Source organism: Paroedura picta, chromosome 17 (assembly GCF_049243985.1).
Source record: "Paroedura picta isolate Pp20150507F chromosome 17, Ppicta_v3.0, whole genome shotgun sequence".
Classification (NCBI taxonomy): domain Eukaryota; kingdom Metazoa; phylum Chordata; class Lepidosauria; order Squamata; family Gekkonidae; genus Paroedura; species Paroedura picta.
In genome coordinates this window covers 24,164,428-24,188,835 of record NC_135385.1, presented here as the reverse complement: position 1 = coordinate 24,188,835, position 24,408 = coordinate 24,164,428, and the positions used below count along the sequence as shown (strand labels likewise).

General features: G+C 59.2%; 2 protein-coding genes across 4 annotated transcripts in view; one reads left to right on the top strand and one right to left on the bottom strand.

Annotated features, from left to right (window-relative positions):
• TSC2 (TSC complex subunit 2) overlaps positions 1-20,581 on the bottom strand; it is a 25,641-nt gene extending 5,060 nt beyond the window's left edge. Inside the window, 35 exon segments of the mRNA XM_077317024.1 lie at positions 8-168; positions 1,907-1,975; positions 2,843-3,058; positions 3,556-3,771; positions 3,991-4,103; positions 4,415-4,567; positions 4,666-4,830; positions 6,586-6,717; positions 8,620-8,714; positions 8,940-9,042; positions 9,217-9,310; positions 9,981-10,170; positions 10,455-10,589; positions 11,260-11,382; positions 11,535-11,673; positions 12,160-12,266; positions 12,618-12,640; positions 12,643-12,739; positions 12,851-12,967; positions 13,192-13,347; positions 13,764-13,845; positions 14,079-14,100; positions 14,103-14,181; positions 14,834-14,971; positions 15,323-15,466; positions 15,765-15,891; positions 16,107-16,180; positions 16,528-16,653; positions 17,691-17,739; positions 17,828-17,945; positions 18,064-18,208; positions 18,587-18,697; positions 18,954-19,040; positions 19,508-19,772; positions 20,461-20,581. Coding sequence (XP_077173139.1) covers positions 8-168; positions 1,907-1,975; positions 2,843-3,058; positions 3,556-3,771; positions 3,991-4,103; positions 4,415-4,567; positions 4,666-4,830; positions 6,586-6,717; positions 8,620-8,714; positions 8,940-9,042; positions 9,217-9,310; positions 9,981-10,170; positions 10,455-10,589; positions 11,260-11,382; positions 11,535-11,673; positions 12,160-12,266; positions 12,618-12,640; positions 12,643-12,739; positions 12,851-12,967; positions 13,192-13,347; positions 13,764-13,845; positions 14,079-14,100; positions 14,103-14,181; positions 14,834-14,971; positions 15,323-15,466; positions 15,765-15,891; positions 16,107-16,180; positions 16,528-16,653; positions 17,691-17,739; positions 17,828-17,945; positions 18,064-18,208; positions 18,587-18,697; positions 18,954-19,040; positions 19,508-19,648 — 4,047 coding nt within the window. The 5' untranslated portion in view covers positions 19,649-19,772; positions 20,461-20,581.
• NTHL1 (nth like DNA glycosylase 1) lies at positions 20,574-24,408 on the top strand. Of its 3 annotated transcripts, none has more exons than XM_077317028.1 (6): positions 20,576-20,687; positions 21,446-21,708; positions 21,811-21,981; positions 22,367-22,526; positions 23,713-23,818; positions 24,079-24,408. In XM_077317028.1, the coding sequence occupies exons 1-6, from the start codon at positions 20,642-20,644 to the stop codon at positions 24,233-24,235; spliced, it is 903 nt and encodes a 300-aa protein (XP_077173143.1). In that variant the 5' UTR covers positions 20,576-20,641; the 3' UTR covers positions 24,236-24,408. The 3 variants fall into 3 exon arrangements, with proteins under 3 accessions (XP_077173146.1, XP_077173143.1, XP_077173144.1); XM_077317029.1 differs by lacking the exon at positions 20,576-20,687 and adding an exon at positions 20,837-21,002; XM_077317031.1 differs by lacking the exon at positions 21,811-21,981 and having other exon boundaries at positions 20,574-20,687.

Here is a 24,408-nt window from a genome sequence, read left to right as displayed (position 1 = left end):
CCCGTACCCTGCTATACAGCCCGCGCGCTTTGCCCAGCTTCTCCTCGCTCGCGACGTGATCCGGACACGCGGCTCGGAAGTCTTCGATCTCCCGCGACTCCGGCAGGGTCTCCCTTTCTTTGGAGTCAGCCGCTGGAGGGCTTCCTTCCTCTGGCACCACGGCCGATTCTACCAGGAGACACAAGACAGGAGGTCTGGACCCTGGGGAGGAGGGAAGAGTGGCTTTCGGGAGGGCTGGGCTCCCCTCCTCCGAGGCCCCAGCCTGCCTCCGGCACAGGCTCCCGACAGGCGGCCTATGCCGAGAGAGCTTTGGCGGGTCTCAACGGCCCTCAAGAACGCTTTTATTTCGGGACAACGCTTTGTGCCGAAGAAGCCAACGGATGGCAGAAACGTCTCAGGAAACGGCCACAGAAGAGATGCCAGGCTGAGGGGGCCAGCTGGTCAACGGGCACACAACCCTCTTACGTTTTAGAATAATGCAGGTGAGCAGAAGGGGCAGGGGGAGAAACCCTCAAGGTTCTGGGCATCTGATGCTTTTCAGAGATGAAGCAGAAAACGAGCAGAGGGCCGGCCCCGAAGATCCTCACGAGGACTCTCTGCCTACCTCGACACGTGAGGAGACCAGCAGGGGGTGCTGGGCCTGCTCGTCTCCTCCTCCCTATGCACAGCAAGAGGCCAGGGAGAAAGGACATGTGTCACATTCCGCTGATTTTATGAATTATGCTGAGAAATATATTCTGGTTTACTCTGTTTTTGCAAAGGCCTTTGGCCAATCAATGCAGGGTCAAGAGCAAGATCCAAGCCAGGGCCTTGCAGATTCATAGGTCGGACTTCCACGCAAGCTGCTCAGCGAGCTCTTCCTTTGAGGAGGGTCTTGCATTCAGCACGGTGACAGTTAAGACTCTGCTAAGGAATGCGAGGGGCTTCTGACGTGCCTGGCCAGCAAAAAGAAGCATTTGGAGAGGGGGAGAGGTTTTTATGTAGGGGGGGGCAAGGCGGAAGGTACCCTCCCCACAAGGTGCACAAACCAGAACCGCAAGCACAAAGCTCGTTGGCTTTTCTTATTAAAAAACACACACAACCATTCAACAAATGAGCAAAATATCACTGAAGCCGTTTGAGGGGGGGGGGTCCATTTCAGCTGGCAAGCTCCAAATAGGTTTACGCCAAAGCAGCAATTCAGAATGAGCATTGCACAATCCGTGCGCCTCTCTTCGAGGGTCCAAGCCAGAAGTCTCCCGCCATCTCCTCTGAGGATGCCCCCGGCATCCCCCCCCCCCCACCACCACCACCACCGTGGCCAGTTTTAGCAAAGGACCTCTGGAGGAGCAAACAGAACACGAGGGCAGCTACAGGGTCATTAGCACAGGCTGGAATTTTACGTGGATATTTTCTAGAAAGCAAAGCAGTAGCTTCAACGTGTGTTTTTCGTTTTCAGTCCACTATGTTAGTAGCTCCCCAATTGGCCCATAAGACAGCAAAACCCCTTTGCTGCGAACTCTATTTTAATTTGGAGAAAACAACCTAATTAAGAAAGATTCTAGACCTCATGTTCGTTGAAGAGGGAAAAATATCCGGCAGGGGGATGCAAGGTTTTCTTCCCCTAAAGCTAGCCAGGGGCTCTTTCCACGTCAGCCATAGAGCTGATCCAGTCTGCAGGCCAGAATTCACCTCACAGCAAAGCTACACGGAGGCCAAGGAGACAGCATCTGGCTTGAACTCGTTTGTGTTGGTTGGCAGCCTGTCTGCTCAGGGCCACGAAACCACGGCCAGGCAGGGAGACACGGAAGAGGAAGCCGGGAGTGGGGGGGGGGGGCGGGGGGGTTTCACAAGCCAGAGCAGAGGTTCTTTCTCCCCCGCCCTCCCCCGTTTTCCTTGCAACTCCTTGAAAGATAGGTGAGTATACCTGCCCAGGATATGCTCCTGTGCAGCCTCTCTTGAGAAGTGGTCAGGTACATGGAAGAGAAAGAGGCCACTGTGGAGGGAGAAACCAAGGGAGGCAGAACATTAAAGAAGGAAGGGCAGAGAAAGACACACACAGAGAGAGACAGAGAGAAACCAGGGGGGGGGGCAAAATAATATTTTTAAAATGCAAGAGAGAGAGTAAGAGAGGCAGGGAGGGAGGGAGCTGTAAGCAGGAGGAGTCAGATTCAACAAATACACGGGAGGGAAAGGAGCCCAGGGTTGGGGGGGAAGCCATTCCTGAGGGCCCAGACATCTGAAAACCCAAACTGGGAAGCAGGTGGGGCAGGAGAGGACCGCAGCTCCTCCCCCAGGCTGTGTCAGGAAAGGGCATGAATATCCTGGACTCATCCCAAACAAACAAAGGGGCCTTTTCCAGAGAGAAAAGAGCCAGAGGCCAGGAGCCCCTTCAGGACTAACAAAACTTGTGGCAGGGGAGAAGCTCTCGAGAGTCCCTGCTCTCCTCTTCCGAAAGCCAGCGGGGTGTCGTGGTTAGGAGTGTGGACTTCTAATCTGGCCAGCTGGGTTTGATTCCCCACTCCTCTCCCACATGCAGCCAGCTGGGTGACCTTGGGCTAGTCACAGCACTGATGAAGCTGTTCTAACCGAGCAGGAATCTCAGGGCTCTCTCAGCCTCACCCACCTCACAGGGTGTCTGTTGTGAGGAGAGGAAAGGGAAGGTAACTGGAAGCCGCTTTGAGACTCCTTCAGGCAGAGAAAAGCGGCATCTAAGACCCAACTCTTCTTCTTCTTCCCATTGTTAGGCTTCAAGGTACTGCTGGACTCCCTTTTCTGCTGCTCCAGCCAGACCCACACGGCTGCCCTCCAGGAAGGATGCCCCCCTCGCCCCAGGGCCCGTTCTCTGCTTGGCCGGCCTCACCTGTGTTGGAGCGCTGCAGGAGGGAGGGCTTGGCGGTCCCCGTGGGCAGGCTGGAGGAGGGCACCGAGAGGGACTTGTAGAGGGCCGTCTCACGGTGCTCCTTGAAGCGCTCGGCCGCCATCAGCGCGTTGGAGAGCTCCTGCAGGGGCATGTTGTCGATGTCGGACGAGAAGGGGCTCAGAGGGTTCTCCAGGCTCATCAGCCAGCTGGTGTTGCCTGGCGGGGAAGAGGGACAGTTTTTGCGAGGAACAAGACACACCCAGCCGTCCTCAGGGGGGACCCCCGAAGAGACCCCCATCACGGCACAGAGCCCCGCTGGGCCAGGCCAGGCCAGGGAGGGTCCCTCCAGCCCAGCCTCCCTCCTCACGCAGTGGAGCCAGCCAGTCCCCTTGGCGGCTCAGCAACAGGCCCAGAGGCCGAGGCCTTCTCGTGGTATTGCCTCCTGGCTCCGGGGATCCAAAGGATTAGTGTCTCTGAATGTGGAGGTTCTACAGCCCATGACAGACGTGTCCTCCAGGAAATCCCACGGATTTCTCAATGTCTTTTGTCCCCACCATCCCCAGCTTGTTTGGATGGCAAAGGAGGGAGGAGGGGGTTGTGGAACCACCCTGGACAAACGCCAAGAGTTCCTGCACGGGGGGGTGGGGGGGAGATGGGACACCCCAAAATGGATACTGCTCAACCCGTGGGCCTTTGGCCTCTCTGCCGCCTACCTGTCGGCCTCCGGACCAGGATTTCTGCCCAGCCCTGGGTGAGCAGAGGGACGTAGGCAGCCAGGTTGGCCTTCTCCTTCTGCAGAGGCGGCTGAGCGCCGGGAACGGCCTTTTCTGTCCGGCCAGCAGGAGCGCTCGGGGGCCCGGGGGGCATCGGGCCGGCAGGGAAATGGGGAGCAGAGCCGTCCAGCACACCGACCCGCAGCGCGTGGCCCCCTGTGCAGCGAGAGAACCCCAGGCCCAATGTCAGGATTGGCAGACGCCGACCCATCAAATATGTGTGAACCCCCAAATTAAAAAGCAGGCAGGGGAAGCCCGGGGGAATATATTGTTTTTCACCCCCAGCCAGGAGCCTGACTGCAGTCGACAAACGAACGCCAGGCCAAGCCAAGCGAGGGCAGCGCTGTGGCCGAGCCCCTCCCACGGAGCCCTTACCGGACATCGACCGGACTCTGTTGCGGGGTCCTCGGACCACCTGCGGGCCGGCCTGCGACTCCAGCTTGGCCGGGGCTTCTTTCGTCTGCCGCACGTGCGAGGTGGGGTCCGGGCTGGGAATCGAAGGGCACGCGTCAGAAAGGCCGAAGCCTCCGGCCTCATGGGCCCGCTGGCCCTCCCTCCTCGGGCGATGGGGTCGTCCCCTTTTCTCTGAGGGAGACCGAGCGCTCCCACCGAGGCTCGGGAGGTTCGCTGACTATTCTCTGTTTGAGCCACGGCATTCCCCAGTCAAGGAAGACGGCCCCCGTCAGCACTGCAGCCCCCAACCTACTGCAGCGACGACACTTTTGGGCGGTGCCAAATCTCCGTCCCCCCTGCTGTGTTCCCAGAGGATAAAGGAGGGCCGGGGGAGGGCCGGGCTTACCGGGGCTCTGTGCTGCTCTGCAGCTCCCCCGAGTCCAGGCCCAGGAGCGACCGCGTCCCCGTCCCGACGCTCGTCGTAATCGTCACCAGCTTGTTCCCCACCAGCCAGGTCTTGGTCCTCCCGCCGGCCAGCAGGAACTCGCCCACCGGAGACCTGAAGGCACAGAGGGCAGCCAAGGGCGGTGCCAAGGTCAGGGTCAGGGTCACTTTGAGCTGGGAGGGGAGGGGAGGGGAGGGGAGGGGGATGCCCACCTTTTGGGCACAGCGGTGAAGTTGGAGAAGACGTATCGGGCCATCATGTCGAGGCAGGTCTCCGTGAGTTCCAGGTGGAGGTTTTTCAGGCTGTCGTCCGCCTGGGCCACCGAGTTCTCGTCTGCAGAGCCCAGGCTGGAGCTGGTGATGGAGGTCTGGATCCGGCTGCAACGATGCGGGGTAGGGCCGGGGTCAGAGGCGGGTCACGGCGGCAGGACCCCCAGGTCAGCCGCTCCCCCGGTCCGCTCTAAGGCATGCAGCAGGCTAGAGGCGATGGGGAGGGGCCGTTTCCTCAGCTCTCCAGTCCTGGAGCCCCTGCCAGCCTCACTCACGCAAGGACAGACCCCCAGGCCGGCCCCGGGATTTCCCGGAAAGAGCGGCAGCGACACGACGGTCCGTGAGTCCGGAAGCAGGGCAGGGAGCAAGGCAGTAGCAGCTACCGACGGGCCATCTTGCCCCCTAGACAGGTGGCTCTCCAACTGCGGGTTGGGGCCCCTAAGTGGCTCCCTCACCGGGTGGGCCTCCACAGACCCCCTGGGTTTCCCTTCTCAGAACGTCCACAACCTCAGCCGGGCATGGGCTGGTGCTCAAAAGGGGAGTTCATGAACGTGGCTCAAAGGGAAAGAGCCCGACCGTTTTGAGGAGGGGAGGAGGGGGAAGTGAAGCTCTCTGCGGCCCCGAAACGGCAGAGCTTGCTGAGGTGGGTGCCTTGCTCAGTGACGTTGGAGAGCCACCAGCCTGGAGCTCGATCGCTATGCACCCAGGCCAGCATGGGGAGGGGGGCGGGGGGCAGGAGGGAGTGGGGGTGGAAGCCAGCCCTCGGGGACCCCCAGCCCTGGTGCCCTCCCCAAAAGGAGCCCCGTAAAATGCACAGCTGCCAAACAAGAGTTTAAAGTTTCATTCTACCAAAGCAGACCCTTATGGCTACACAATTTAAACCACACACACACACACAAATCACAATATAATATGGAGCCACCCGACAAGGAACTGGCAAAAGATGGCTCCCATCCCGGGGAATCTGCAGAGACCCCCCCCCCTCCCCACTTGCTTCGTTCTGTCCAATGGTGCCCTTCATCTCTGGCATTCTTAGCCAGCCCCTGTCCAGCCACTGGGTTACTTTAATTCGTATAAATTGTTTTTTTAACAACATCTTCCCAAGAGAACATGCTGCAGGCCCGATTCTGCTGACGTCCTCCTTGAGAGAAACTGGCCGAACAAGGGAAGGAACCTTCCTAGGTGGCTCAGCAATCAAAGAGCGCTCATTTTTGTAAAGAACCAAGTTTCCCTTTTGCAGGGGAGACATTACAGGCCCTTTCCTGTCCCTTCTGAACGGCCCGAAGGTGCTCTGGAAGCCCACGAAGGCCGACGTGGGCCCTGTTTTCCTGCAAGCCGATAAAGACAGCTGGGTGGATTTCAGCAAGACACGGCCTGCTCCTTCAGAACCAGCCGAGGAACGAAACTGCGGCCTGAAACCCTGGCTGAACAGGGATCCCTGGCGGACAACCCCCCCCCCCCCCCCGGCGCCCAGCCCGAAGGAGGGCAGAGAGGAAGTGGTTCGAGCAGCCGCCTGAGGCTGGCTCCCAAGGACAAGCAGGACACCCCCCCCCCCCGCGATGCCCCTGAGCCACGGGCCAGGAGGGGGAGATCTGGGCACAACCAGGATCCCTGGAATAAAAGCCAGCCTCTCAGCAAGGTCTCCTGAGGTCCCCGCATGCAGGGGGCAAGCTGGCCAAGCTCATGGGCCGGGGGGGGGGGTGCTTTGATGCTCTTTGCTAAGGGAGTCATGCAGGGAGCCCGGCATGCAGCCCCCCTCGCCCCTTCCGTCCCTGCCAGCAGAGCGGCCAAGAGCCTCCCTCCCCCCGTCCCCCGCCCCCCCCCCCCCGGCCCCTGGCCTTCCTTAGCCCAAGCGTCACTCACTGCCTGCGGGGCGCCTGGTCGGACACACTGATGCTGCGGGAGCGGAAGGCCTCGGCTTCGGACGAGTCTTTCATCTCTTTCACTGGCGGGGAGCTAGTCAGTCCCGGCCGGGCATTTTTGGCTACTTTAAAACTACTAGGGGGGGTGAAGCAGCAGCAGCAGCAGCAGCAGCCCCCCCACACAAAGAGGGCGGGATCGGCACCGGAAGGAGGCCGTTGGAAGGATGGAGGGCGGAAGGCCAGGGAAGCCCCGGAGGGTGAAGTCAGAACAAAAACAAAAGAAAGAATGCCGGGGGGGGGGAGGAGGAGGGAAGGGGGGAATTAAAAAAAAACAATAAGCAAAACTTGAAAGCAATTAAAAAAAAACACAAACACATTTTGGGGACACAAAACAAGCACAACAAACAGGGAGACGACACGCCTCCCCCCCCATTTCTGGAGATTAAGGAACGCTACGTACAAACACACCCTCCCCCCGCCCCCCGCCCCCCAATCAGCAAGCAAGTTCAAAACCGATTGGGAGGGAGGCGTTGGAATGACCAAAGCACCAAAGCTGTTGGGCGGGGAAGTCGGGGCGCTCTGCCTATGCTCAGAGACACAATTTCGCCCCGGTTCTTCAGTAGAGGGCGGGAGAAATTCCAGCCCCAATTAAGTTGCAAGAGTATGAAGGCTCCGTCTGGACAGGCCAGCTTCAATTTCAGGAGCAGATTTCAAAAAGACATAGTGTTGATGGGAACCCACCATTCTGCGAATGCAAACACCCTCACGGGGGGGGGGGGGGGGCTGGTGATGAAGGCCTCCAGGAAGATAAAGCGGGCAAGAGGCCGCCAACTAGACCCACCTCCCACGGTTCAGGCCACTTTGGGATCAGAAGGTGAACCTCTTCCCGGCCGGAATGCCCAGGGATGCTGATTTTGGGGAGGGGGGGGCATGGAATTGGGCAGGGAGCTGTGGACTTCCTGCATTCTGCAGGGCCCCGGACTGGATAACCCTGGGGCCCCCTTCCGACTATGATTCTAGGGTTCTGAGCTCATTGGCGGTGCTGTTTTGAAAACAACCAACCCAACGGCTTTGGAGACTCAGCCGTATTCCAACGGCAGCGCTACAAATTTCAGAGGTGGTGATGATGATGATGGGGGAGAAAACACAGAAGGGGGAAATGGTGCATCTCACGACAGCCGATTTGGAGAAGGGGGAGGGGGGCAAAGGGGATGATCCAGTGCTTAAGAAATGGGTGGGACGGGAAGCCTGGAGAACTTGCAGGAAGAACAAAACATGGCTGGGGCAGCTTCAAAGGCACCTGTGTCCCTCCAGGTCCTGGCAGGGCTGGGTCAGACCCTCTCGGTCTGAGGGGCTGGGACCTGCTACCAAGCCGAGATTCAAACCCAGCACCCAAACTTAGCCTTCCGCCTAGAGCATCTCCTTGGTTTGGGAAACCACAGGATGCCACCGCAGGCCCCGGAGAAGGGAGCAGGAGGCGGATGCTCGGCCGTCACACAGCCCCTCGCGGAAGGTTAACCGCAGGGAAAGCACAGCTGACTAAAAACGACCCAGCGGGGGCACAGCCCTCGGACGCTGCCCGGTCAGCCATCGACCCTCCCGGAACAAAATGAGGAGCTGCTTGCAGGGTTCGGCTGCTTTGCCCTCCTCCCCTCCCGAGCAGCCCGGATCAAAGAGGTTCCCAGTCGTGTTTGTAAAATGGAAGGTGCGTTTAAAAGACACAGGAAGGCCTGCGAAGGGAGCCTGTCTCAGGGGGGGAGGAAGGGCCAAAAAAGGCTCTGGACTGGGGCTGGCTCTCGGTCCGCCAGGCCCATCCACCCCGCACCCCCCCCCCCCGAGACGAGAAGTGAGTGTTATTGAGTGATCTTTTCTGGCCCGGCTGCTTCACGGACACAGAACTTGTTCAGAGTCCTCTCCGAAAGAAAACGGGAGCTGCCAGCCTAAAAGGACCGCCGGCTTCCGGAGGGGACGACTGATCACGCTATAAAGCCGCTTCAAACGGCTGCCCAGAGAAACCTTCTCTCCAGCGTCTTACCTCTTGGGCCTTTCGTTCAGACTTGTGCTCCTCGCCCGGAAGCTGTCCTTCTCCGGCGTGTCCTCGAAGGAGAGGAGGACGTTGGACCGCAGGCCCTGCGGGGGAGAGAAAAACCAAGACCTTAGGCACCCGGATCCCTCTCTAAGGAACGCCCTGGAGCTCCTTTCTGAGCTTGGGATGGGTGTCTTTTTTGTTCCGTGTGAGTGCTGCTAAGGGAGCCTTCTGCCCGCTCCCCCCCCCCACAGGGTCGCTGGGGAGATTCTGCAGCCACACCACTCACTCCCACCCGGCAGGGCCCGCCTGCTTGCGGCCGGAAGTACCTTGGTAATGAAGGGCACAAAGTCTTTCCGGAAGGGCAGGCGGCATTTGATGAACCACACGGCGATCACGTGATGGGCCAGGCAGACGATGTACTGGTTAAACCTGGGGTGGCAGAAAGGAGCAGAGAGAGAGAGAGCTGGAGGGATGAGAAGGCACCCACTGCGGGCGGCACAAGAATGGGATTAAATCGCAGGCCGGAAGGAGCCGGCTGGATATCAGGGGACAGAGTTTTACAGCCAGAGGATTCACGGGGAAGCGGCCAAAGCCCCAGCTTACTTGGAGGGGTTGGTGTAGGGCAGGGAGATGGCGAAGACGCTGGCGTACTGCTCGGCCGCAAAGTTCCGGTAGAGGTGGGGCAGGCGGGCCAGGGCTGGAAGAGTCAAACAGAGACTTGGTAAGGCGTGGCTGGCTGATTCCACGTTGGCAGGTTGATGTCTTGTTTCCTGGGGAGTTGTGCTGGCAGGGTTAAAATCCACGACACGGATTCTTGCTGTCGTGGCACCAAAACTTTGGCACCTCCTGATTCATCTGCTTCCTTCTAGGGTGTCTTTCTCAGCAGGCGTTTTGTTTCGCCCTGGCCTGCCCCCAATAACGGCTCACCTTGCAGCGCTGCTGCCTGATCACGTGTTTTCAGGTGAATTTTAGAATTCTAACTGCATTTTTAATTGTTTAAAAGTTGCCATGCCCTGTGGACCCATATTGGGCAGACAGGCAGCATCAAAATGTTTGAAATAAATAAACAAATCCCGCCAAACAGCGTGGAGAGAGACCCCGCCCTCCCCAAAACCAGCTTAATCTTACCTATGGATTCAGCGGACCCACATTTTCTACCCGGCCTCCCCTCCACGTGGGGATTCGAGCCGAAATCTCACCAGCTCTATTTCTACGCTTCCAACAAACGTCCCCTCAGAAGACTGCAATGTGGCAGGGGGAATAGGATTTGCTCCAAGGAAAACGGCTCTTAAGAGAACAGCCCTGAGTCTTGCCCCTGCAACAGCCCCCTGGCCTCCGCCGCCCCACGAGAGAACGAGGCCGCTTACTCGAGAGGAATTCCAGGAGCGGAATCGCCATGTTGGCTGTGGCCGAAATGTGAGTCAGCTTGACGATCAGCACGGGCAGAGCCTTGATGATGATGTCGGGCATCTCGACGCAGCAAATAGAGAGCGCCACGACACACTGGTTGGCGCAGCGATAGATCAGGCCGTGCTCCAGGCAGTAGACCATCTCCCGCTGGAACGAGGGGACAAGAGCGGGAGATGGGGCACGGCCGAGAAGAGGCGACACCGGGGCTGGCTCACCGGGGATGCCGAGATGGGCCAAGGCACCGGGCGTGGGGCATGGGACAGGTTCTGGGGCTGCGCACAGAAAACTGCGTGACGTGAGTGCCCCAGCCAACCCCTGGCTGTTTATGCTAAAAACTGCCTCTGGTTTCCCATTGAAGAGGGAAAGGAGACAGAGGCCTGAGCCCCACGCCGGCCACTCCGGTCCAGCGGCAGCCTCCCCCCGGGCCGTACCTGCTTGGCTTTGTCCAGGTGGCTGTGGAAAGAGATCAAAGCCGTCAGGACGGGGACCACGGCCAGGTGCAGGTCGTTGCGGGAGAATCCGTCCGGGGTGCCCCGCAGCCGCTCCGCCATCTTCTTGTCCGTGAGCTAGTCGGAAAGGGAAAAAGGGGACAAGGATCTGTCAGGCAGCCCTGCGGCCTCAGATGGCCCTGCGAGCACCTCCGCTTGTCCCGGACGCCCTCTCTGTTCCGAGACGAGAGAGTTCTCGCTCCAAGGATGGGCAAGCCACCACCCAGACCTGGGCTTCAGCTGCCGTCCTCGTTGCTGTTCCCAGGCCTCCAGCAGCCTCACGGGGACGGCGGTTGAGGGACGTTCCACCCAGTCACAGCTGGCTGAGCGTGATCCCCTGGGGTGCTCGAGGCCTGCCTCTGCCTTGGTCACCTCCCACCCAGGGGCCACCCTCACTGCGGTTGTCCAGGTGACCCGGACGGCTCATGCTCTGGGCAGGAATCCCGCCAAGGCTGGAAGTCGGAGCCTGACATTTGGGGCCCGAGTGGGCCCCAGCAACAACTCCCACTAGCCGGACGAAGGGCCCTGCCTGCAGAGGAGCACTCAAGGCTGCAGCCGCTTGCGCCCCCCGCCCCTTGCGCAGCCTGAGCTGGCCACTGTCTTGGGGCCATTTGTTCCTCGGCACAAGGCCTCCCTTCCAGAGGCCCAAGGGAGGAGGGGGAGGGGGAGAGGGGGAGGGCCCAGGGCTGCCAACAACCCCCCCTGGCAGGGAGCGGGCGAGGGGCTGGCCGGCCGGCCGGGAGGCTACCATGGAGCAGAGCGCAGAGGACAGCTGGTCCACGCAGCACGGGGAGGTCAAGAAGAGCACTTTGCACTGAAGTGACTCCGGCAGCTTGTTGAGGACCAGCTTCAGCACCTTCCAGTCCGTCTCCTGGAAACAGAGGCCGGCAGGGAGGGAGGGAGGGAGGGAGGGAGGGAGGGAGGGAGGAAGGAAGGAAGGAAGGACGGCCATGAAGGGTGGCCCCCGAGAAGAGCAGCACCAGCCCCCCCCCCCCCCGGCTCAAGAGCTGGGCTGGCACTCACTTGCTTGAGGGCCTGGAGGATCACGCCAAAGAGCAGGGAGTAGGGCAGGTGGCCGATCCGGAGGGCGGGGCTCTGAGGGGAGAGGCTGGGGCTGCCGGCAGGAGGGGAGAGGGCGCCCGCTGGCTTCTTCTCTGGCTCCCTAGGGCAGGAGGAGGAGGAGGAGGAGGAATTGGCTCTGGGCTCTGAACACAGCGGGGCCTCCCCCCAGGGGGCACCCGGGACTCCCTCGGCCTCCCCAGGGGGCATCAGGAGCTCAGCCCTGTGCAGCTCCAGCACCCAGCCCAACTCAGCTCTTTCCTCCCGGTCCCTCTTCGCAGGGCTCCCCCCCTGCTGCTTCCTCTGCTGCTGCCCGTGCCCCTTCGCCTACCCCCCGTCCACCACAGGGATGGCGAGCAAGACGACCACGCCCGGTGTCCACAGCCGCACCCCCCGTTCTGCCAACTACGGCCGTGGGGAGCATTTTGCTTATGAAGGAACGAACTGCTTTATTTTCAAAAAAGCTCGCCACAGCTGTGATGGGAAAAAGCGGCTTCCCGTTGCCCTCCTTTCCGCCCCCCCCCCACAACAGAGATAGGGCTGAGAGAGCTCCGAAACCCCGTGGGACGCCAGGGCGCATGCCACGTACACGAAGTCGCAGAGGCAGTAGGGGCTGAACCTCACGAGGCCGTCCTTGGTGGCCAGGCCCAGGCGGTGGAGAGAATCGGCCCGGAGCAAGAGCAGGAAGTCAAAGACCTGCGGAAGGAAAACACGCACGCACGCACGCTGGGGCCGTCCCGGAGCAGTCAGAGCTCAAACCGGGCTCAGCCCACCGTGGAGGGGCATGGAGGCAACCTACGTGATTCGCTGGCACAGGAATAAACACCTTTAGGGAAATTCGTGGAGGAGAGATCTGCCAATGGCTACCAGGCATGGCCTCTCTGTGCTCGTGGCCTTTGGTCTGGCCCAGCAGGGCTCTTCTGAGGGTCTTTCACCGGTGGGCTCCTCCGGCACCAGGGATCTGCCCCACAAGGCCCGTTCCACGCCTGCTTGCCTCCTCCCTTGCAAGTGTTTTGTTCGAGAGCTGGGGGGGGGGTGGGGGCTCACCTGCAGTCGGATGCTGCTGGCATGGGGAGGGTGTATCGGTGCTTGTAGTGGAGCTGAATGTGGAGGACCAACATCTCGTAGACGCGGGTGGGGTGGCTGGCGGGCAGGCTGTACAGCTTCGTCTGCAAGGAGGAGAGGGAGGGGGAGTCGAGCGGGCTGACGGGCCCCCTGCTCAGACGGAAAGCTTCGGTGGAAGCCAGAATCTCGAAGGGCCGCCCGGAGGGGCCTCTCACCTGGAGAATGACCAGGAGGCCCAGCATGGCCGTCTTCACGTCCTCCAGGGAGGCCGAGTAGGACAGCAGGTCCCTCTCCTCCAGTTCGGGCGGGGGCAGCAAGGAGTGAGAAGCCACCTGCCAGGAAGAAGAAGAACAGACCAAGCTGGGACCGACTCTCTGCTATTGGGGAGAGACCCTGATTGCAGAGAAGGGAGGGGAGGGGGGGTCCAGGCGGCAGCTCCCTTTCTTCCTCCTCCTCAAATCCCTTAGGAATCCCCCTCCCTCCCCTGCGTAAGGAGGAAGTGGGTGCCGAGAAGCACGCTGGAGAGGAACGCCCTGCCTGGAGCCCGGCCCTCCACCTTCTCGATGATGTCCAGCAAGCTGTTGAAGTGGTGGGTGTTGCAGCCCTCGGCCAGGTCCACCAGCAGCTGGGTGGCCAGTTTGCGGACCTGGTGGTCCTTGTCTTCGGGGACGTGCGCCAGCTGGGAGATGACCACCAGGTTGATCAGCTCTTCCTGCAAGCGGGGAAGGGGACCGGGTGAGCCGGCAGAGAGGCAAACTCCACATCCCAGTCTCCAGCAGGGCTGCCGACCTCCAGGCAGCAGCCGGAGACCTTGTGCTACTACAGCTGATCGCCGGACGGCCAGCATCAGCTTCCCTGGCTTCCTTGGAAGGTGGACTCTAGGGCACGGGACCCTGCCGTGGCCATGCTCCTCTCCTGACCCCGTCCTCTGCAGACCCCCACCCCCAAAATCTCCAGGTATTTCCCAACAGGGACCTGGCAACCGTAATTTCTAGCCTCCCCAACACACAGGTGACTCTCTCTCTCTCTCTCTCTCTCCGATAGCCTCTGGCCCATTCAGAGGTCCACCTTGGGTCTGGCAAAGGCACCCATGAGAGGCTGCCGGGAATTAAGACGAGGAGCACTAACCTCATAAAACTGCCTGTTCACACTGAGGACAAAGGACAGAACGTGCAGGACCTTGATGCGAATGGCGCTCCGGTTCTCGTTCCTAAGGAGAAAAAGCAGGAGGTGGAGTTTCCAAGGCAGGGGGTCCCACCCCCTCAATGTCTCCCACCATATATATAATATAATAAGAAGGTATAAAAAGTGGACAACAGTTTGGTGGAGCCTGATCTGAGCCGTGAGGGGGTCAACCTGCAAACTCCCTGTGCACATGGAATTGAACAGGACAGAATTGACCTTGGGCTCCGCAGCCCTGCTAGAGGTCAGCAAGGGGCCTACCTGAAGAACCTGTCCATCAGCCCTGCAGCTTGTGGATCCAGCCGTCCTGGGCGGGGTGGATGGACTGCGCACGGTAGCTGATGAGGTTCAGAACGGAAGATTCCTGACAAAAGAACCACCAGAAAGTCTTGTTTCATTTCTAAATCCAAACCCGACGTGAAGAGACCTCCTGAGCACAGCAGGAGGGCAAAGAAAGGAGCTGAGGAACTCCGCAATGGAAACCAGAGAAAATTCTTCCACAGTCAGCCTTTGGGGGGCCGGAAGACCACAAGGTCCCCATTCGCTGATCAACGTCTTCTTGATCACTTTGCACAGGCTGCGCTCATCCTGCAGCTGAAGAGCGCTAGGGAAAGAGCTCCAACCCCCCTGGATCATCTTGGTCACCCTCCTCCGGGCAGAGAACTTGCTGGGCGCGCAGAGGGTCCCAGCCTCAATCCTCCGCATCTCCAAGCAAAGGAGCTGATCTTACGGGACAGGATAGGGCTGAGCCCCCAGAAAGTTCCTGCAGCTGCAAGCCCAAGCTGACAAAGCTCGGATGGACAGACGGACAGTCTGACTCAGCAGGATTGGGCTGTGATCCCCCTGGATCAGCGGAAGTGCCAGCGTCATCTGCCTCGCTGACCACGGCCTGGGAAGCGGCTGAGCAGTCCTGACTCCGGGCTCCGTGCCCGAGGCAGAAGGGGGGATGGACGTCCACCCTCAACTGAGCCTCCTGCTAAGAGCTCCCTGAAGGACCCCCACAGATCGGCCCTCACCGGTCGCTGATCGGCACAACTTTCCACCAGCTCAAAGTATCTCTCCTTGGAGCCGTGGAAGTCGTTGTGTTCGCACAGCTCCTCCACGGTGGTCAGCAGGTCGTGGACAATGGATTTCAGCTCCTGGCTCTCCAAGGTCTGGAAGAAATGGACACATGAGTCACTCGCCCTAAGCATTGTGTAGTGGCTGGCTGTAGCCTAACGCCTGAGAGCAGGGCTGGCTCTCCTGATGTCCCTGGACTACAATTCCCAAGGGCTGGCAAGGGCTCATGGGAAATGTAGTCCATGGACACCTGGAGAGCCATAATTTGGCTACCCCTGCATTAGAGCATCCACGATGTCCCAAGGACGCTGGTTTTTGAGGACTTAAACGGGACAGCCTCGACCGGCACGTCTAGGAAATCTGCCTATGCTTAGATGCTACATGCAGTTCTTTTTTTAATGATTTCCACTTGGGGCCCAAAGAGGGGGGTGGGGGTAGCTGCTCACCTGTAGCTGCTGCAGCAGCCGCTCAATAATATCCAGCAGGATGTCCCACGTGACGGCCTGCAGCTCCTTGCCGTACTTCTTAATCAGCCTCGTTATGGAGAGCACGATTTCGTACGAGACGATGGCGTTTGGACAGCTCATGGCCTGGGGGGAGGGAGGGAGGGAGGGAGGACCACAACCAGCAGCATTTTCAATCTCTCAAGGAAGGAAGTTTCTCCTGAGGGTCTGTGGGATCCCCTACCCCCCCCCATACAATCCGTGGGACCCGTTCACTTTTCTCCCCCCCTCTTGATGCTCACAGGAACTCCCTGAGGCAGCAGAGGTGGAGAACCAGCCACTGGCCTAAGGCGAGCCAGGATTTGAACCCAGGCCTGTGCAATCCTAAGCCCGCCTGAGGCCACCAGGGGGGTGGAGAGGGAGGACTCCCGGGGCCCAGGTTTACCTTCAGAAAGGAGGGCAGCACCGAAGTGGGCGAATTCTTGAGCGACTGCAGCCGGTGAGCGCCCCACAGGGCCATGCCCACGAAGAACACGGCTCCCCGGAGCAGCGCCGCGTCCGTCACGTAAGCTCTGCGGACAGGGATACTTTTGTAAATCGTAGTAAAAGTGTGGGCAGTCTAGCAACACGAGCCACAGATGCCGCCCAGAGGGTCAACGCTGAGCATCAGGTGCTCGCATGAACTGACTGTGTGCTCAGAGGCCCTGGAACTCCCAAGGTTCCCCAGGGGAGGGCGGCCAAGAACCGGGCCACACCTGTGGCTCCTCCCGCTGCTTCCTCGGCATACCTGTCTTCCATGATCCGGCACATGTTGTAAATGGCGCTGTGGCCCAAGTGGGTGCCCAGGAGATTCCGCATGAGCTGCGGGGGGAGGAGGGCTGGTCTGAGGGTCAGACTGAGGGCTATGCCCCAAGCCCTTCCTCAAAGGTTCAAGCACAGAGATGCAGGGGAGGAGAAGGGAAGGGAGAAGGCGACCAAGGGTGCACTCTGGTGCCCAAGTAGGTGACCCGATGCCCGTTTAGCATCATTCCCACTGCAATTTTTGCACTCTCAAGTTGCAGCAGTTCTAGCGATGCTGGAGAAGAGCATTAGTGCAAGGACTCTCTCAGCGGGCTCTTCCCAGCCACAGGCACCCTCCCCTCCCCTCCCGGGGGCCTTCAGAACGGCTGGAGCCAAAGGCCTGAAGCCTCCAGGGCTGGCCCACTGACCTTCCAGCAGGGCTCACAGAGCTCCTTCACATTGATGGTGCGGCACAGGGTGATGATGAAGACGGGCAGGGTCTCCGAGGGCAGGCAGTTGTAGCACACTACGGCATCCAGGACTTGCAGGGACACCTGGAGAGGAGGAGGGTGCAAGTCCCTGGTGAGAGCGACTCACTAAGGAACCTTCCGTCTCACCAGACTAGAGGACGCTGCTCTTAAACACAGCGACACGCTGACCTTTCTTTCTTTCTTTCTTTCTTTCTTTCTTTCTTTCTTTCTTTCTTTCTTTCTTTCTTTCTTTCTTTCTTTCTTTCTTTCTTTCTTTCTTTCTCTTTCTTTCTTTCTTTCACTCTCTTTCACTCTCTTTCTCTCTCTCTCTCTCTCTCTCATTTCTTTATTCATTTATTTTATTATCACATTTAGATTTCTATCTGCATTCTTTATATATAGAAAAAGAAGATATATAGATATATAGAAAAAGAAGAAGAAAATATGTCCTTGTTTTGGACCTGAGTATGATGGAAGAGGGCAGGGAACTAAAACACCCGACTTTGTCCTTTTTTGACATGATGGAAGGTCCCTCACGTTCTTTCCCTTGTTCTTGCTGGTCAGCCTGGTAGTGTGTGATGTTCCCCCCCCAACTCAGCCTGCCCTTTGTTCTCTCCCCTGAATTCGGATTTCCCCCTCAAGTTTGAGAGTCCCTCGGTTCCACCATTCAGGACACTGCCTGGATCTGCACATCCCACTGCCTTTGTGGGCTGCAATCTGCACAGAAACAAATAAACCTCTCATTCATTTAATTTCCCCCCTCTCTTTTTCTGGGTTTTCTTTTGCTTTTCTTTTTGGATTCCGTCACACCTGCTCTTCACTACCCAAAGGAGTCTCCAAGCAGCATCCAATCACCTTCCCTTCCTCTCCCCACAACAGACGCCCCGCAAGGTTGGTGGGGCTGAGAGAGCTCTGGCAGAACTGCTGTGAGAACAGCTCTGACAGGGCTGTGACAATCCCAAGGTCACATGAGCTGGCTGCATGTGGAGAAGTGGGGAATCAAACCCGGCTCGCCAGCCGCCACTCTTAACCACTGCCCCAAGCTGCTGCCCGCCTTCCAAATCCAAGCCACGGAAGACGGTTGGTCCTCCCAAACCCACAAAGTCCATGAAGCCACTGACCTCAATGTCCACTGCAGACGAGGTCTGGATGCACAGGAGGCAGATCATGCTGCAGAGAAGGAAAAGGAGGTTAATTCCCTTGTTTCAAAAAAGGAAGGCACAAGATCTCTCCCTCCAATTTCTAACAACAGCCTTACTGGACCATGTCGGCCACGTAGTCGTCCAGGTAGCAGCTGTTGAACTTGACCAGGTTGACCAGCACGAGCAGGAACTCGGACGTCAAGCCCACGTCCATCCACTGGAGGACAAATTCCGCTGCGGGGGCAGGGAGGAGAGGGTGAGGCACCGAAGATGGGGAGGAGAACCCAAGGGAAACTACAGCCCCTGGGGGGCACGGACTCACCCCCCCCGCCCCCCAAGTCAGGAGGCATACCCAGTTCCTCCTCCAGATACATGATGTATCTCCCGTTGTCCGTAAGGGCCTTGAAGACCTCGAGCCGTTCGTGCAGGTCTTCGTTGGAAGGGTAATTCCTGATGACTTTGAAGAAGTGAGCGCGAAGGATCCCCAGCCTCTCCCCCTGCGAGGGGAAACACGGCTGCCTCAAAGGGCCACTGCCTGCTAGATGCTGCGCTCCAAGGGGCCCCAATGAGCCAGGTACATTCTCTAGCCTTTGCACCACTCAGGTGTGTTTCCAATTGGGCCACCAATGGTTTTGTCCCCGAGGGCACCCTTGGAATCCTGACACAGGGTGATGGACGGAACCACACAACGGCTGCTGTTGTTTTCCGTCAATCCTCGTGTCATGGTGGCGGTGGCTGTAGTAGAGCTGTTTTTAAAACGTCAGATCTCCGACAGCCCTTGCTGGGGAACAGCCCCACCTGACCTCTGCCCACTTTCTAAAACACTTGGTGGCTGCCGGGGGCACCACGCTGCAGACCCTTGTCCTAAGCCTTACCTGCCCTTGAATGATGGCCTTCAGCAGGTGCAGCACAGCGTGCCGGGCCTCGGGGGGGCGGTCCGGCTGCAGCATGTCAGCTATTGCTTTCCAGATGGCTTCCACCGCATGCTGAAGAGGCACCAGAAGGAGGAAGGGTTACCCTTGCCTAAGAGCTCTGACCCACGTCACGCCTGATCTCTCACCATCCTGCCCAAAACCCACCACCCCTCCTGTAGCTTCCACAATGCCCTGGGATCCCTGGGAGAACCCAGCTAGGTTGCAGGGCAGCCTCTACGGCATGGTCCGCTGCTGAGGTCCCTGTCTTCCCAAGCTCCACCCCCCCCAGGTATTTCCCAACCCAGAGCCGGCAACCTGAATAACATACCTCTTCAAACTTTTTCGTTCTCGCAACCTCACAGATCTGGCCGATTGTCCGTATGCGGTTGTTCAAGCCGCATTCCACGCTCAGTTCCTGGAAGGAAGCAGGACGGCATTAGACTTACCCGATTTCACAAGGCCGCCCCAGGGGGTCAGTGGGATACGCAGCCCTGATTCTTTGGGGTCCCAGGTTGGAGAGATGCTGCTTGGCAAGCCCCTCCCCCAGCCTGGAAATCACAGGGCTATTCTAAGAGAGACCTTCTCTGCCTCCTGCTCCAAGAGCAGTTTCCCTCCCTCAGGCACTCACCCAGGGGTCCCCAAGGGGGTGCCCACGGGCACCTGCCGACCCTTTTTCTAGAAAGTGTGGAGAACGGTGAGGCTTCTGCCCAGCGAGCCTTCTGAAGGACCGCTGGAGAACTGATCGGCCAGACAAATACTTAGAAGCACTGCTTGGGGTCTTGAAGGGAAGCCGTGGCAGCTATTTTGGGGCTATGCCCCAAAGGTGCCCGCAGGTGCAGAAAGGTTGGGGACCTCGGCTCTAACCCAATCCCAACGTCCTACCTTGAGAATCTCTGCAGTGATGATGAATTCTGTCTGCTTCCCTTCAGACGACTTGGAGTTAGGCCGGGACTGCCCAAACCCCAGGAGGTTTTTAAACTTCTCTTTGAGGCCAGGATCTTTATTCTGAAGCTTCGCCATCATTAATGAGGGACGCACCAAGGGGCCCGTGCAGGGAGAAGCTGGAACATCGACAGGCCACACGGGTGAAAGGGGCAAACCTCTCAATGTGGCCGGGGACAGCCAGGCTGGTCTGATGTATTATGTCCTGCAGAGCAACATCTGGATAATCATCATACCCATAAGCCCCTTTCTCTTCTGGACCCCCTCCTGTATTTATTTATTTGTGCCATTTATATCTTCATATGACAAATCTGATATGTAAATAGTTACTACATAATAATAATATAATATAAAAAGGCATAAATGGCACAAATAAATCTGTCATATTGTGCATTGAGCCACAAGGGAGGGTGCGATAAAAATATAACAAACAAACAAACAAACCAGCCTTTCCCCCACACTTCCATTTCTCTGTCTCAAATTAAAAGCCATAACAATAAATGCTTTAAAAATATTCTGGAAATTTCTCTTTCCAAAATTAAAGAGGGACAGTTTAAAACATTAAAATACAAATTTTTAAAAAAGCAGAAACACAGCCAACAAGTCAGTCCTGAAGGCAGGCTCACACAGAGCTCAAGAGATGCCATGGAAAGGCAGCAGGGAGGGAGGGAGGGAGGGAGGGCGGCGACCCCCGCCCCAAAATTGCGGCCTCCCCCCTCCCCCCCCCTTCCATGCAAGCCCACCCAATTTCCCCCCACCCGTCACGTCAGGGGGAGGGAATGGGCCCCCCGAGTGCCCCAATTTTTCAGTGGCTCCCACCCCGAAGGCCCCCCCCGCCCCCACCCCCACCCCCACCCCCACCCCCACCCTGCAGGGGCCCCCAGGAGGACTACCTGGTCGGGGGGGCGCGTCCAGCCCCCCAGCGCAGCGTCCTCCTCCGTCCGCCTCAGCTGGCCGCCCGCTCCCTCGCGCCGGAAGCGCCGCTCGGAGCCACTTCCGGGGGAGCCTGGTCGGCCGCGCGGGGCATGACGGGGCTCGTAGTTCCGGGGCGCGAGGCGGCGGCGGCGGCGGGAGATGTGCGCCGCGCGGAGGGCGTCGCGGCGGCTGAGCGGAGCCCGAGGTGGGGGGTGGGGGCGGCCGGGGGCGGCCGGGGGGGCGTCATGTCTCCCCTGGGGCTCTGCGCCATTGCACGAGCCTCTGCTGCGCCCTGGCAAGTCTCCTTTGCGCTGCGCCTTTGCTCTGCGCGCCTCCGCGGCTCTAGGGCGGGGAAGGGGGGGGGGCTCGGGGGTGCAGCCTGGAGCAGCCCACCCGGCCGAAGCAGCCGATTTCCCCGGGAGAACTGGAGATCCTTGTCAGGGCGGGAGGTCCCCAGCCGCCACCTGGAGGCTGGCAAGCAGCAGAATGTCCACTGGCCTCTGGCGAAAGCGCCGTCCAGGTGGGCAGCACGCAAAAGCGCTCACGCTGGGTGGGTGGGTGGGTGGGGGAGAAAGCCTTTTCTCACGCTCCCCCGTGACCGGGCAGGACGGCAGTTCCCCAAAAGCTTCCCCTCGGCCCCCCAGAGCCCCTCGGACACCCACAAGATTTTGGGGAGGGGCCCTTTCGGCTGGGAAAGCTCATCAGACGAAGGGAGTGCTGACTTGGAAAAGTTTCTACCCCAAAACCGTGACAGTTTTGAAGGTGCCGTTGGACTCAAATTTGGGTTTCCCCCCAAATCTTGTTGGTCTCTGCTTCTGGATGGAGACCGCCCAAATATTAGGGATGGAAAGCCAGTGCAGGGGAACCTGGGGGGGGGGGCTGGTTTTGTGGGTGCCCAAAAGGGACTCTCCTCTTGATCCTGCAGAGGACAATATTTTCCCTTTTCCCTTTTTTACCTTCCAGCCCCAAGTGCAGCCTTCAGCACCGCCGCTCCCAAGAGCCCCCAGAGGGGGGGGAGGAGGAGGAGGAGGGGGGTCCGAGTGGGGTATGAAGCCCCGGCCGGCAGCGCTACAGAGGAAGCCGCGACGGAGGCCAAGCAGCAGAAATGGGAGCCCAAGAACTGGCGGCAGGAGCTGGACAACATCCGGGAGATGAGGAAGGCGAGAGATGCCCCCGTGGACCAGATGGGGGCCGAGAAATGCTTTGACCTCGAGGCCCCTCCCGAGGTGAGCCGAGCCCCCCGGCGGGCCTACCTGGGAAGCTGATCGGGGAGCCTCCGGCCCACCCCTGGCGCTCACCTGCCGAGCGTGCCCGGCTCCGCCCTGCAGGTGATGCGGTACCAGGTGCTTCTCTCGCTGATGCTGTCCAGCCAGACGAAAGACCAGGTGACCTCGGCAGCCATGATGCGGCTGCGGCAGCGGGGCCTCACCGTGGACACCGTTCTGCAGATGGAGGAAGCGACCCTGGCCCAGCTCATTTATCCAGTCGGGTTCTGGAAGGTGCGTGACCCTCCAGACACAGGGCCCGAGGCGCCTGCCTCCCCCAATTTGGCCGCTGGGCTTACGGAGCCCCTTGGCTGCTCTGCGGAGTTCAGGATCGTCCCCTCCGGTTGGCAGCTGCTCTCCAAGAGTCTCTGCGGCCCAACCAGAGCTTCCTCAGTGCCAGAAAGTGGGTGGTATTTTTACCCAGCAGGGTTCAAATCCTGGAGGTTTGATTGGCTGCACCCCCGCTTCAGGCGGTGTCAGGAGCTTAATCGTGGGTGCCAGCTCTTCCTAGGACCCCCACTAGCCGTTCGTCGCGGGGCCTGGACTCTGGCTTCCCGCTCTCCTGCGCCCACAGGCCCAGGCTGTCTCGCTCACTGGATCCCCCTTTTTCTCACCGCAGAACAAAGCGCGATACATCAAGCAAACCTCGGCCATCCTGCAGCGGGATTACGGCGGGGACATCCCGAAGACTGTGGCGGAGCTGGTGAAGCTGCCGGGGGTCGGGCCGAAAATGGCCCATCTGGTCATGGCCATCGCCTGGCAGAATGTCTCCGGAATCGGTACGGCCTCTTGCAGGGCTGGCCCACAGGAAACAGCTGTGTTTTGGGGCTTCCCCTCCCTAGCCTAAATCCTAGAGCCAGTGTGGTGTCGTGCTTAAGTACGGCGGCCTCAAATCTGGAGAGCGGGGTTTGATTCCTCGTTCCTCCTCCACGTGTAGCCAGATGGGCCATTCTCAGTTCTCTCAGGGCTCTCTCAGCCCCACCAAGCTCACAGGGCCTGTGGTGGGGAGAAGAAGCCACTCTGAGACTCCTCCTGGTAGCAAAAAGCAGGATGCAAAAAGAGCCGCCAGCTCTTCTTCTGCTTCTCCCGTCTCCTCTTTAGATTGTGGGGCACCAAGACTTAGCATTGAGTCTGCTTCAGATGCAGCCAAACTAAAGTGTGCCATTGGGCATGTGAAAAGTGCATTCCCTTTACCCTTGAATGAAGCTCACTAGCCCAGAGCTGCTTGAGACAGATCTCGATAACCGTTCCTGAGGCTGCTCCTGGTTTGCATTGGCTTATGGTTTAAAAAATTCCCTGCAGCTGGAAAGCCAACACAGGGAGAAAAACAGAAAGGGAGAGCCGTTTTTTCCCTTCTGCGCCTCGAGAATTCGGGCCTGCTGTGGCCAGAAGGTGGAGCTGTGATGCCTCCTGCCTTGCTCTGCCTTAAGCGCTGCAGCCAAATTCCGATTTGTATTAAAATGCATGCCTGTCGTAAAAAAATCAATCCCAGGCTGATTCGGGAGGGACGATATCTGTGTCACGGCCTCAGGTGTGAAACCGCACTGTGGAAGGGGCAGCCAAGGTCATTCAAGGCCACAGAGCCGGGTGGCCACATATGCTGCCCCCCCCCCCCCCCGGGCAAGTGGCACTTAAGGTTCTTTCCCGGTTAATGTTTCACCTGCCTTTGGCAATCCAGGCACGCTCTGGGACCCCCCCCCCCCCTCTTCAGGCCCAAGTGGGCAGGTTTCCCACAAGCACTGCTCTCTGGGTGACCTCGCAGGGTGGCATGACACGCAGACAGCCTCGAGAAGCGAAAGGACTTGGGAGGGGGGGAAGCAAAGAATCTCCCCTCATCCCTCCACCATAGACAAAAGATTTAGCCAGGGACAAGCGGCGGAAGAATAATTTTGAAAACCATGGGGAGAGAATGTCTCCCTCCTGCCTCTGGTGCCCCACCTGATCCTGACCCTCTTCCTTCTCCAGGCGTGGACACTCACGTGCACCGGATTTCCAACCGGCTGAGGTGGGTGAGGAGGGAGACGAAGCTCCCCGAGGAGACCAGACAGGCCCTGGAGAGCTGGCTGCCCAGGTGACTCCCACGCAAAAGGACGCCCAGGGGGTGGGATGCAGATGGCCGGGAAGCCTTTGGGTTGGTAATTCCCTGAGGAGGTCCCCACCATAAGCAGGGTCTCAGCTGCCCGGAATCCGGGCCTCCTTCTGAACGGACCCTACTTGGCCCGTTCCAGGCTGATGCAGCAGAGCCTCTCTGGGTGATGTGTCCTTCTACGCTTTCTACCCTGCTTGGGCCAACCCCTTTCCATTCCTCCCCTCTCTCTCTCTCTTCCCCAGGGAGCTCTGGAGCGAGATCAACTGGCTCCTGGTCGGGTTTGGCCAACAGACCTGCTTGCCCGTGAGCCCACGATGCAGCGATTGCCTCAACCGGGGCCTCTGCCCAGCTGCCGGGAAGAGCCAAGAAGCAAAGCGCTCGGGAGGAGGACCCTTGTGAAGGGGGCACCGGTGGGACGGGGGCCTGGCCGGAAGGGTCCAATCTCATCCAGAAACCGGGGAGGACCATAGAGATCTCTCAGGGGTGGCATCCCAGACTGCACTTGGGAGGACTGCTCCTTTGTTGAATGTAGAGAGCAGTTTAACGAATAAAAGACATTATTTTCATGCTCA